Below are 14521 nucleotides of genomic sequence, written 5' to 3' on the forward strand. Positions count from 1 at the left end.
TCCCTCGAACTCTGAACTGTATAAAACTGTAAGATGACCATCAATCTAGGACTCCAGCGAAACCAACCATGGCATGAACGCCATCGGGATTGGCGTTCCAAAGGACGTCGCCAAGCTTCTCCTGAGATTCAACTTTATATTGATCGCGACACTATCTGGACGTTTCAACAGAAGAACCAAAAACGCAATTATCATTGCGACTTGACTGAGATCCCGCAGACTCAACCACATGACCCGGCAGCGCAGCCGCGCTTTCACTTCTGATTCTTCAAATGGACCTTTGGCGCAAACCGCCCTCAACCTCTTGGTCAACCCCTGATCAAACGTAACTAAGGCTAACGCTCTTTCCTCCCCGACTTGGCATTGGCGTGAGCTCTGTTTTTATTTGCTTATTTGTACAATTTCTGTCTTTCTTTAAGTTAGACCATTTCATTCTGTTCATTGAAACCAATATCTCATATCAAACCCATAATCTAACTTGTTCATATCAGATCTGTTCACCTTACTTGAATAAATTCATTGAAAAGATATTTTGACGTGCGTGTTCACTGATGTTACGGTTGGCTCTACACTTAGAACAAATTCATTCCTAAGATGAGACTGATTATTACATGTTAAATATAGGATTCCCTAATGTCCTAAACCAATATTAGGGTGGTGCCCCGAACTTTATGATAAATTAAGTATTTCTATTTTAACACGAGGAAACCCCGCTACACTACCTACTTGAATAGATAATGCACAAAGCTGTGTGCTAAAATGGATTAGTTTGATGACCTCCTGTCTTTCCAACTCAACTGCAAGTAACTATTGCGCTTTTTCATTTCTCTACAGAATGCTTGCTAATTGCACAGTAGTATGTGCCTGCTGTGAGCTGTCCACCGTTCTATCCAATGCTACATAAAAAATTTAACTTAACCTTTAGATTCTTAACTTTAATGCACATTTTTGTGAGTATTAGCTGTCAATCATTTCCTTTGCAAGACACACAAGTGTAGATGACGTTCCCAACCCAGTTGAATAATCATTCACGGACTCTCCCCCCTCACACACGTTGGCCAACTCTGGCAGACACTCCTTCCTCGTTTTTCAACATTAAAAAGAACATTTAAAAAGTCAAATATGCAGGTCACACATGTTCGAGTGGTTGTAAAACATACTGTAACATAACAACATCTGAAAAAAGTGAAGCGCTGTGAATATTTTCCAGATGCAAAGAACATCATTCCTTTACACTGCGGTTGACCAGGCCAACATTAAAGCGTAAATACAATTTCCCAATGCTAACATGCTCGCTTGAATGTACTAATGTTAGGCTTGTTTATCTTCATTACATAGTTCAGTCCAGACACTCGCGTGAGTGATTTTACTTAATTTCATATAGGCCTACATGAAAATATGGTTGACTTTGGCGGATTAGATGTACTGTACATGGGGAAGCGCTCCCTACCTTGACAATGAGGCAGGGAGCAATGAGTGAAATCCCCCAACGAGGAGGAGCACAGACAGATATGGGGGAGATGGGGATGGTGGCAGCGGCGCAGAACACTAAAAGGTCCCGTTTTTAAAAAAAAGTCCCGTCGATTGTAGCTAAACCTATGGGCTGAATACACGGCGATTAGGCAAATAGTTTTAACCCGTTGCTGGTGAGCCATGAACAGCTGGCTGCAGTCATTTTTGGTGGTTGCCTTTTCAAATATTGTTTGATTTCTCGTTCGTCTTTTAACTCAGAGTTCAGGAACTGAATGTGTTGCATGCTGTTTCTCTGCCATTCTTGTGCCTCTAGCTCAGTAGTTTACAATACCTCTGCCTAGCCTGATTAAAAACTACAGTAACGCGCATTGAGTGGAGGAACTGAGTGTGCACAGGTAGGTAGACAGACAGGAAACCCGTCCAATCATTAGTCTGGGCGTGGCTTAACGATTGGTTGTGTTTGTGTGACAACTTTTTAAGTGCTTCTCAACAACATTGCCTGCCCTGCCTTTAATTAATTTTACATGAAAGTAAAACCATTTTTAACTGTCTCTAAAAATAGTGGTTTCTAAATATATATATTTTTTTTACCTGTAAATTGGTCCCTAAAATAAATAGTGCAAGTATCCACAGCAAGGTGTCATGTACACATACCCTCTATCTCCACTAGAGGCTCCTGTGTGAAATCCTGAAAGAACTTGTGGAAGAACTGGCTGCAAGCTGCCAGCACTGCTTTATGTGCTCTGAACTGGTGACCTACATGGATGGTAAAGTAGGCAATGTCATTCAAATGCAAAGTAAACCAGGAATTAACATAACATTAAGAACAATATAATCGTTTCACATCAGGGGAACACATTACCGTCCACTATGAGGGTGATGTCTGTAAACTGGTCTAGTTGCCGCTGTTCATTCAGTTTGTCCAGCATCACTTTATAGTGAGCTGGAAACTCACTCCCGGAATCCACCTCTGTCTCTTCTGCCATCATTTTTCTTTCCTTACCTGTGAAGGTCATGCATGACAGTTTGATTAGTACAGTCAAATATTTAAGCTTTATGGTTTGACTTCCTGGTTCAGTGTTCAAAACCTGTAAAAAGCTAATTAACATGAATGATGTCCTTTTGAATTCTTTCTATGGACCAAAAAGGATTTGACAAATAACAGAAATGGCCAGAGGAATTGCAGTTACAATGTATCCAAGATAAATAAATGATGGCCTTGTCACTGTTCATTTGTTTATTTTCTATTCGTGCACTCATTAGAATTGGGCACTCATGTAATATTCAAGTACAACCCTTGACCATAAAGTACTTTATAAAGACTTTACTTTATAAAGAACTTCATCACACACACAAAAAAAACGTTTTTCTTTTGTAGTGCTAGTAAGGGTAACAGTAAAATTATGTTTGTTTGTTTGTTTGTTTTTTTGGGGGGGGGGGGCATTATCCCTTTAAGAAGTGGCAGCGTCACATTACATCGTCCAATAAAATCCTATTGACCTTATTCCGGAAGTCACAATGGGCGCGGCCATCCCGCGTATTCTCATTTCCGGTTTAGATACTTTCCACTTTATAACGGTGCTAAAAGACAGTGCCTTAAACAGGCTCTGGTACTCATTTATGGCTAATAGAGATGCCCAGCGTCAACTGCAGTTGTGGCTGCCATAACAGGTGGAGAAGACGGAATCAGACCCTGTATTATCATTGTTTTGACCATGGAAAGAAGAGGTCCGAGTGTTGTGGGCCGACATAATTTGCATCGACCTCCAACCAAAGTTGAGGATCTGCGTCCCTGGCTGAAGGCGCTGAATTAAAAAAACCTGAAGTTTCCTTTTGTTTGCTCGTATTAATAAAGGGTGTAAACTAACTATATTTTAGTATGTTTTAGTGTTCTCAATTCATGATATAAGTAGATACATGATTATAACCAAATGTATGGGCATGGCTGTGAGCAAAACAATTGCTGCAGTACATCTAAATTTAATATAAAGCTTTTGAAACAACGCGGCAATCAAATTATTTCATGCGTCTTTCTAATTGCCATTAGATAGGAGGGAAGATACATATCTTGTAAGTTTTAACACGTTGCATATCGCTTGTACCAAAGCCCCTCGAAGAAAAGGTTGTTACTTTTTTATTATTACAGCACAATTTGTCACTCATACATTTGCAGTTTATGGCTAATAGCAGAGACCTGATGTAAAAACTAGAGCCTCAAGTAGATAAACAAGAAGCTAGCTAACGTTCTACTGCTAACAGTGCTAGCTGGACGGTTTAGAGGGGAAGTCTCAAATACATGTACTGACTGTACAATTAATCACACGACTGAATTCTAGAGGACCTAAGCTTTCGAACAAAGTATAGCAAATGCATATGCCCTGCAGTGAAATAGTTAGAATATCTTAGCCTATGTTTGTGGCTAATGTGATGCCTGCATATCGCAGCACAGCAGAGTGCAGGGCAGCGATCTGACCGGCAAACGAATTATATCAACACTTAAAAGTCGTTTTCAAGCCATCCAGTGAAAGGGTGTATTGTTGACTTGTTGTAGCACACGAACATAGCACATCTTGCACAAATCCACCAAATGATTTAATATTTCAGCAGAGGGACTTCTCGGCAGTTCTCCATTGAATTGAATGATATCCCCGGTAAAGCGGAAGTGCAAATACAACGGAAGTGCGAAAAGATGAAGAAAGTGGGCGGGGCGGAATAAGGTGAATAAAGAGTCAAGATAGGCTTTAAAATTGTCCAATAATACATGCAGTCGCTAGTTGGCCAATGGAAAATTAAATGTTCTCAAAGACCAACCCACACAGCTGCGTAGCACACGGCCATATGCAATAAGGAACGTAGGCAAGCTGCCAATAGATTAAGCCAAGTAGCTAGCCTGCTAGCTAACTGGCAAGCTAGTTACAAATTTGTCGAACAATATTAACTTCCTGAATTGCAAAGCTGTAGCTTAGATACTAAACATGATATGTAACTGTATGATGCTAACAATGAATTTCAATGCTAGCAAATGAGTCTGTATCATTAGTAAACGTGCTGATAATAATCGTGTATGTAGGCTACATTTGATTCGTTTAAAGTATTTTATCCATACCAACATACACTGAGTAAAAGAGGCCCTTGACTCTTCCATCGAATGCAATCGCTTTAACCAAGTGCATTGTGCGGCTGCCCGGGTGTACAAAACGATATATACAATTGAAAGTAGGCCTGTTAGCGCACTCGCCATTTCGAGTTTGTACATCGCCATTACGTCATCAAATCGCGCATTAAAATGCACGTTTTAACGAGAAACTTTCCGTTTAAAATGCTCTCGGTTCAAAATATTTATCATTGCGCATCTATACACTTACTTTAAATGGTGTTTCACAGCCGAAACAAGTTGTTGATGCGTATATTTCTCTCCCGACTCGTGCAGTGTTGCTGTTCTCTCGTTCTTCCAAAAAGGGCGGTCGCTGAATGGCCTGGCATCAAAATCCCAGGAGCCTTTGCACACTCGTAGGACGCCAGGGTTCGTTGCTTGGCAACGAGGGGAAGGGGCAGGGCCAGTCTGGGAGTATTTTTTTATTAAGTGAACAATCAGGTCACAAATACAGAAGCATAGTACAAATACAAGTACCGTTTACTAATACAATAATGAAAAACAAAATACAAAAAACCCCAGTAATGACAATAAGAGTGAAGTAGTGGGTGACAATGAAGACAGTCAAAAATAGAAAGATATATGTAATCAGAGCAGAGACATATTTGAAAACAGTTCCTTATAATATTGAATAGTATGTAAGGTAGTTTTCTTATTTTGTAGCAGATAAAGAGATTCTATCAAGAGATTAAAGGCTATTAGAAATACTGTAAAGGAATAGAGTTTGAAAATGTGGCTTTCTGAACATGCCATTTACCTATCAGAACCATTATGTTAACCATCCAGTTGAAGGATATTAGAGTACAGTCAAAAAATTCAATGACATCTTTGTCTTTGATAGTAATATATTAACCTGTTTGATTCAGTATGAAACCTTCCATATCTTTCCAGAATCTATAAGTATATGGACAAGTAAAAAATAAATGTATAAGAGGGTCAGCATCAGTGTTGCAAAATATGCAGTTGACATCGAGATGGGTAGAAACTGTATAAAATCTTTAAATTAACCTCTCTGACTTTGTTAGAGATGCAAAATCTAAAGGGACAGAGCCAAGCCTTTCTCCATTGTATATCTTCCAGTTGTGAGTTCCAAAACGATTTCCCTCTTGTCTCTGGAAGCTTGTTTCTCTCAAGTTGATCCTGTGTCTGCACATTTAGAACATAGTTTTGAGGACTACATTGACCAATTGAATTCACATCTAAAGGAATAGTGTAATACAGTGCCTGCCTGGTGACCACATTTTAGCAGAAAAACAGCGAATCATGCTTTAATGAGGCTAATTGTTTTATTTGCTTACACATTTAGCTCGGTATCATGTTACTGTCTGAATAAAATAGCGTATGCTTGGCTGCTGGTGCAGTTTTCTCCACTATTTAGGTAACCTCAAATCCGCCATTACTATACATCCTCTCTAACAAGTTAACTAACATTACTTTCTTTGCTCTTAACTGACTGACGAAAAAGTAATAAGTAACCATGACAACGCAGAACTACGCAAGGTGGAATCAAACAAAACACAAAAGTGAATAATTAGGAGGGGGGGATTTACACACTTTCTTAACAAACGGAAACAAATTGAAAATAAATAAGACATAACAAGAGACCGATCCATTGACAGTGTTCATAAAAGGAGAACATATATTTTACATATTTTCTGCTTTATATTGGGGGGGACAGATAGGTATTTTCTCAATATTGGGGGGGTCACAACCCCCCCAAAGAATGTGTAGTCACGCCCTTGCAACCCCCCCCCCTCACCTCTTTGCTACTAGGTCCTGCCTTCTCACTGTCTTCCTGACCTCCTGCCTGCTGACTGTCATTCTGACCTCCCTCTGCTTCCTTAACACAACAGCACATAAATGTTAAACTCACCATCATCCATATCCATCATCCTGCTCAGTATTAAGCCTGCATGACAACCACAAAAATACAGGCTGCATTACCATTTCTAAATCCTAATTCTTACAACTTCCAACTTACTCTTTTTTTAGCACCAAAAAAGTGCCGGATATCTAGTCTCGCAAGAGCTCATGTTAACTCTGACTTTGAATGAAATAGACAATAAAGTATTCGTTCATTTGAAATAATACAATTACTGCATAGAAAAGTAAGCTATTTGTTCTGTGGCAAGCATTATAAGATGAAGCTGAAGTTTAAACAGCTGTAATTCAGTAATCTTTTGAGATATCAAGGCAAGGGTAAGCAGGTAGGGCAGGCCAGCTGGATGAAACTGTCTTGGGGGCAGGGCTGAAGAGAAGCTGTCCAGCTAGAAAGGGGTAGTCCAGCAAGGGGTCTGTGTTGCTATCAGCATTATCTATTGCATCCTCTGTTACACTCATCCTGTGTTGTTGCTCTCAGCATACTCTGTTGCACTCTCTTGAGCAAGCCTCTGCATGACCTGTAAAAGTGAAGAAAGGGTCCATATCTGTGGTGAAAAATTAAGCTTTTTCCGTCTACACTTGATACAGACTTCAGTTTTGACTGTGAAATGCAGTGGCACTACTTGAACTTGAATCCAAATGTGTTGGAGACCCACGCAAAGTCACTCAAAACACTGCTTCGATTCCAGGCTTTATCAAGAGAATTTAGCTCTAAACTGGTCAATATACACATCTGACCAAAGACCAGCTCGACCTTTGCCTGTAAACAGTGATTCTGACTGTCAAAAGACCTATAAATAGGCTGATCGAGTGAAACTAGCCGGGCTAACGTAGGTCGCTTTCTCCTGCAATTGACGAATGAAACAGGCTCGCCTTGAAAAATCCTATACACTGGCTATCTTCAGCAGGCTCTTGTCTACAAAAAGCAGACCTCCCTGACGTTTCTGGAGTAGAATTGAGTGTAATACAAAATATTTTACACACTGCCAGTGGGCGAGCCGAGTCTCCTTCTGGCACCACATATAAAAAATTCATACTAAGAAACGTCGCTGCTAACCCAGACAACATGATCAACATAGTCAACGCTAACCCTTTGAAACACAACATGTTTCTGATCGTTTCCTATGCAATTTTGTGTATGGCTGAGTGTTTCTTCGCTGTATATTTTGAAATCAATTCATTTCATAGATGTATGTAGCGAGCACTACATTACAGCCATTCGCCACAACAAAATAAATGTAAGCTAAGAAAATAAAAGATTTGAGTGGGATTCGATCCCACAAGCAAAAACACATCCACCATTAAAGTCCTTTACATTTCACCCCGAACTACTGAAGCAGTTGGGAGCCTTAGGCATTCAGTCACAATTTTATCAACTACGATGGACTTCAGGCAACAGTTTGTTTTGGCTTCTTCTGAAACAACTTGTTACCGTTGACACTTCCCGAATGTAGGCTACTTAACACGTAGTTGGGGTTGTCTCGAGGCAATAGCCATATTTACCAAGATATCACAGCCCCGTAATAACACCACATATTGCAAAGTAAGATTGTCGCTGACAATAACATCATAAATGCGAACAATGCATGTGTAGTGCTTCACATATAAATGAAATATGATGGCAATGTGTTGTGTGTTTGTTAGAAACAAAATACAAATGTATGTTATCATAGAAACCTCACAAAGTTAGCCTACCTGGATGCTCAAATACGTGTTAGAAGGGGTATAGGATTTTGGCAACACTGTTTTTTATACCTGCCGAAATCCTCCCCCCCTCATATCTTGGGACTATAAGATCTGACACACCCCGAAATGATTTTGGTGGCTCCTCATGCCCTGTAGAGTGTAGGATGTGGACAATCTGGATGGAGACACTAACTGGGTAATAGCTTGTCAACTGGTATTGAATACAATACTTTTTTCACTACTAGACACATTTATAACGAAGCCTTGGTATTTCTTTGTATAAGAGGTTATGTTATTATAGGTCACAGTTTTTGCCATTCCTAATGTTTGATCATTTATTATCATTCCACAAATTCGTCTTAATGTATATCCAAAATCTCAGGTTGGCTGTGACAGCTGCAGCAGATGGTTCCATCAGTGTTGTGCTCAAATCCAACTGAGAGGAATATGTCTGTGCTGTCTGCCGTAAACAGCCCTGACCTATTTTCATGATCACACCTCAAACTTGTTAAAACTTTTACTTAAATTATCACTATTTCTTTCTTTTTTCATCAAAATTCTGAATAAAAATTGCATCATTTATTAGATGTTTTTCACTAGCCATTCACAAAGGGAAGGTCCAGGCTTGACTTATCAGGTACTAAAACCAAGCACTGTAGCCTACATTGAAAGTTAGAAGATACTAACTTGGCTGTGGCAAGCAGGATCTATAAAATGGATATGATTGTCAACACAACAGTTGTTTGGCACGTTTACTGAGAGGGAAATAGAAGTTGAATTCTGGTAGGAGGGACCTGTAAGCAGGGGCCTCTTTATATACATTTGTAAAATATTGTACAATTGGCATATAGCATTTAGTAAGAAGCCTATAATAGCAAGTAGCCTACAACGTAATCAAGAATCAGAAGGGATTAGTTCTACTAAAAGTGATTTGTACAAATGAATACAAAGAAGGATGCTCGCTTGAAACCAGACAGTGACTATGATAACAGCAGTCGCAACTACAACATAATTCAGTGTAGTCACATTACGTAACTTCGTTCTGTGGTAACTAGCTATTTAGCCAGGCCGGAACTCCCTATCGTATCACAAGATTAGTAGCAGAGACTTTGAGTAATGATGTTTTTAATTAAAATTCTTTTTTTCTTTTACACGTCAACGTGTATGTCCATTTAACTGTTTTGTATTTTGTATACAAGTTGTATTTTGATCCATGTTGCGAGTACGTAAAACCAAGTCTGCACACTTGGCCATTACAACTACAACAGAGACTTTAGATAGAACTACATTCTACATTTATTTGTTTGAAACGCCACCGAGTGTGGTGAACTGTGGGAAGGCGAGCCATGGCAAGCGATTCGTGTCGCTGCAGTGAGATGAGGGAACCTAGGCTTGCCATTGTAAAAATTGCCTCGGTTTCGCCAATCTACACATAGCAATACGCTAGGAAGGCAGTGCGCATTCACGCGTAGGGAATTCTGCGGGGTAGTGAGAATTCGGTCCAACACCGGGAAGAGTATTCTTAAGTTGAAAGCGTGTCCTCATGCTCCTGAATTTGCATACATACACGCCCTGACAGCTCCTTATAAGGGCACTCAACAGCAGTGACGTGTGCAGTCAGAATCGACACAATTAGGAAAGCAACAGGAAGGCAAGTTCCAATGTCCAAGCGAAAAGCAACCGGTGCACAGGTGCAACGTCATACCAGTAAGATGAGCAGTGGAATTGTTCTCCAATGGATCTAACAGTGTGCACACTAAGCAAGGTTAATTAGGATTCTTCCGTCAGGAGGAATCCCTATCGTAATTGTTGGTATTATTAGGGTTCCTCCGTCAAGAGGAAACCTATTGTTTTCGTTAGTTTTATTATTATTATTATTAGGGTTCCTCCGGTAGGAAGGAACCTATTGTTATTGTTAAGGTTCCTCCGTCAAGAGGAAACCTATTGTTTTTGTTAGTTTTATTAGGGTTCCTCCGTCAGGAGGACCCTATTGTAATTGTTTGTATTATTAATATTATTATTCTTGTAATTTATCTCATGAACACATTGGTAAAAAGTTTTGAAATTTAGCATATTGATACAACATGCCACAAATATGGCCCAAACACAGACTGGCCCACATCAGACAAAAGGGGGTGCCACAGGCCACGCCCAAATGTCCACTTTTCATAGTGGTTGCATTTCCACCCCATTGCTCCAATTCTTCTGAAACTTGGTATGCATGGCTCATTTTTTATGAGGAACAAAAAAGTCTCAATGACCCGTAAGGTCCACCATGATGGATTTTCCTGTACAGTGATAATTTGGGAAAACCTTCAAAATAGATCTCCTTCTACAAAAAAGGTCAAATTGACTTGAAATGTTGTACAGATATGTATCATTGACATATTTTAAAATGTACTTAAGACAGTTGAATCAAATACAAAATGTCTGAAAGGGGTGTATTTATGTAAATGTCCAGATTGCCTCAATAAGTTTGTGTCACTAAATCGAATGTAATTTTGAATGATAGTTTTTCAAACCCAATAGGCTTTAAGATGACACCACCCTGAAGTACCCTGCAAAGTTTCACCTTGATATGTAAAAATATGACTGAATTACAGCTGTTTTAGCTTGGACCAAATCTGACAATGCTTTCTATTGGAGAAACATCTTATTTTATTATCGAGTAGATGCCTGAACATAGCAAGGGTCCAAATCTGGCAATGGCTCAATTGGCTGAGATGTTGTGCTGATAAACAGAGGGTTGTGGGTTGCAAACCAGTCAGAGGTCATTTTTTGGGGGGGGACAAAACGGTTTCTAGTGTTCCGGTCAATCCTCCGGTTGTAAAACATAGCAATGAGTGTTTATTTGAGCCCATAACAACACTCCGATCATCTGTTAAGCGAGACTGTGTAAACCACTGCAAAACAAGCCAGGTTTACAACAGTAGCTAGATTCTTGGAGTCTACGTATGGTAGTGTCAGATTTACAACCGAATTAGCTCGAATTAAGTAAATTGATCATCAGACATCTCTCTGAAGTACCATAAACAATTTCACCTTGGTATGTCAAAATATGATTGAATTAGAGCTGTTTGAACATTGGCTGAATCTAACAATGCTTACCACAGGAGAAACAGCTTACTTTTTTGTACAGTAACTGAACATACCAATACTCAACACTGAGAATAGCTCAACGAGCTGGAACAGTGACCTGCAAGTATAAGGTCGTAGGTTCGAATCCAGCCATACTGAGTCTGTCTTAAATTTGAATATATGTATAGTTAAACAGGATGACATCGTTCTGAAGTACCATGCGCAAATTTCACCTTGATATGCCAAAAGATCATTGAATTACAGCTGTTCAAGCTTTGGCCGAATCGAACAAGCCATGCTACAGAAGATACGGCTTCTTTTTTTTTTTTTTACAGAAACTGACCAGAATTTATCAGCCTTGCGGGTAGCTCAATGGGTTGAAATGTTGTCCTGCAAAGTGTAAGGTCACTGGTTAGAATCCAGGCACAGTCTTTTGGCCTGTCATCATTTTGATTACTTGTTTAGTTAAACAGACAGACATCATTCGGAAATACCATGCGCAATTTCATGCAATTTAACCTTGAAATGTCAACCTTTTCTCAACCTTTGTCCAAAACCTGACAAAAAACTAATACTCATATCACTCAGTCGGAGCACAGCTAGATAATCAGCATCAACACCCTTGGGTACCCAGCATGCAGTGCGGCATGTCAAAAAACGCAAAGACTTGTGGAAAATAGTTTGGTTACAACAGCCGTGCGAGAGATTTCAGTTGTTGTGTTCTTCAGTTAGATATTTGTAATGTTATTGTTTGTTAGTTAATATAATCTTGTTGGTCACCCTGATTGTGCATGTTGTGTAGTTTAATCGGACCAGAGAGTCGGCTGCTATACTGTCACAGGCTATTCTTGCAAGGACCTGAACTTGAGCTCTGCCCTAGCCCAGTTGCCCACATGACTATTGTTAGTTGTGCATTGACTGAGAGTCTGGAAAGAGATCAACTCAAGAAGAGTTTCAATATCCTATGGAAAGTTAATAATCAGCCCTTACTAATCATAAAATCTCAGCGGTTGGTGTGTAGCAGAGAGGCTAGAGACACTGACTTGTAACCTTGCTCATGAGTTCAAATACCCGTTCAGCCTATTGTTGTTGGCCAAACATGAAGTAGTTTTGCTCTCTTGTTGTCCAACTCTCGATCTTCTACAGTGTACATTTTTATAATATTTAGCGGAGGAACCCGCATTGCTGCTTGCAGCTATATTTATTATTATTATTATGCTTGTAATTTATCTCATGAACACATTGGTAAAAAGTTTTGAAATTTGGCATATTGATACAACATGCCACAACTACCGCCCAAACACAGACTGGCCCACATTAGACCATAGGGGGCGCCACAGGCCACGCCCAGATGTCCACTTTTCAGAGTGATGGTATTTCTACCCATAGCTCCAATTCTTTTGAAACTTCGTATGCATGGCTCATTTTTCATGAGGAACAAAAAAGCCTCAGGGGCCCACAAGGTGCCCCATGATGGATTTTCCTGTACAGTGATAATTTGGAAAAACCTTCAAAATTCCTCTTCTCTTGAACCAACTTGACTTGAAATTGTACAGATAAGTATTATTGATGTTTTTAAAAACGTTACTTTAGACAGTTGAATCAAATACAAAATGGCTGAAAGGGGTGTATTAATGTATATGTCCACATAGCTTCAATATGTTTGTGTCACTAAATCACATGTCATTTTGAATTATGGTTTTTCAAACCTAATAAGCTTTAAGGTGACAGCCCCCTGAAGTACCCTGCAAAGTTTCAACTTGATATGTGAAAACATGACTGAATTACAGCTGTTTGAGCTTGGACCAAATCTGACAATGCTTGCAATTGTAAAAACGTCTTTTTTTATTATCCTGTTGATGAGTGAACATGGCAAATTCCAGCTCTGGGAATGGCTCAATTGGATGAGATGTTGTGCTGGTAAATGGAGGGTTGTAGGTTCAAAACCAGTCAAAGACAAAAAAACTGAACGTTCTTTAGTCTTCCGGTCAATCCTCCGGTTGTAAAACATAGCAATGAGTGTTTATTTTTGCCCACAACAACACTACGATCATCTGTTTAGCGTGTAAACCACTGCAAAACAAGCCAGGTTTATCACAGTAGCTAGCTACTTGGAGTCTACGCATGGTCGTGTCAGATTTACAACCAAGTTCAGTGTTTCCCCCTGTTGATTTTGTTGTGGCGGCTTCTTAGGCCGTCTATCAACAGTGATTGTTAGAGGGCATGTCGGAGAAAAGCAAGGACACGCGCTTCACAGCGCAGTTGAGATTGCGTGTCTGCGTCCTTGATAACTGTAAGTTGTATAACTTATGTTTTAAGTTCATTAAAGCCTGTTATTGTATTAGTCTACAGTTATTGCAAATTTAAGTTAACTGGTGATTTTCGTTGTTTGTATTCTTTCCCTGCTAGCATAATTGCATGCCTGTTGATTCGATAGCGATTGCTGCCCTTGCTCACGTTTGTATTTTAGGTGCATTATTATTATGCTGAAGTAGTTAATGGTGGGTATATTGTTATTATTTGCTACAGAATGCTTAGCCTATCAAAATCAAATGAAGCCGACAGTGTACATGCTTTCGAGTACCTCGATAGGCTAGGCTACTGACCATTTACAATAAGTTGTTACGCAATTATTAATTGGCAGCATATTTCTGCCATTTATAACATACTTTAAGTAGCCTAACTGTATTGCTTGACGGAAAATAGGAAAAAAAAAAAATGCAATATTACATTTGTTATTAGTCTATTACATTAAACTACTCTACTGAACTTTATTTCGGCCGAGGGGGAGGGGGGTCGGACAAACCTGCCCCCAGTGCTAAAAAAAATCCTAGGGGAAACACTGGAGTTAGCTCGTATCAAGTATATTGATTGTTCAGCCTGTTCCCTGTTAATAATAATAATAATTCATTTTATTTGAGGGCGCCTTTTTAAAGCACCCAAGGTCACCTTACAGGGCATAGTTAAAAAACAAAATCAACAATGATACAAAACAAGAACAAGACACATTAAAACAATTTACACAGGGGTGGTGAGATGTGTGGTAGAAAATGAATTATATGGAATATGACAGTTTGAAAAGATGGGTTTTTAGATGGGTCTTGTCTGTTGCACAAATTCATTTCAGTAACCTAAGCCATGACAAATTGCCACTGATGCCAGGCATGATTTGAAATTCCCTTTCATTAGAGGTTATGGCACCCCAAACAACTTTTTTAAAGCACTACACGTAAGCTATTCTTTACAGCA

At 39.4% G+C, this 14521-nt stretch overlaps 1 protein-coding gene across 1 annotated transcript in view; it reads right to left on the reverse strand.

Annotated features, from left to right (window-relative positions):
- zbtb35 (zinc finger and BTB domain containing 35) overlaps window positions 1-4991 on the reverse strand; it is a 34642-nt gene extending 29651 nt beyond the window's left edge. Inside the window, exons 1-3 of the mRNA XM_084690724.1 lie at window positions 4839-4991; window positions 2336-2476; window positions 2128-2229 (exon numbers count right to left, since the gene is read on the reverse strand). Of these exons, the coding sequence (XP_084546850.1) occupies window positions 2128-2229; window positions 2336-2462 (229 nt within the window). The 5' untranslated portion in view covers window positions 2463-2476; window positions 4839-4991. The remainder of the gene's footprint in view (window positions 1-2127; window positions 2230-2335; window positions 2477-4838) is intronic.
- Between the last annotated feature and the right edge of the window lie 9530 nt (window positions 4992-14521).

The sequence above is a fragment of the Hypomesus nipponensis genome, chromosome 24 (assembly GCF_054491055.1).
Source record: "Hypomesus nipponensis isolate SF chromosome 24, ASM5449105v1, whole genome shotgun sequence".
Lineage (NCBI taxonomy): Eukaryota > Metazoa > Chordata > Actinopteri > Osmeriformes > Osmeridae > Hypomesus > Hypomesus nipponensis.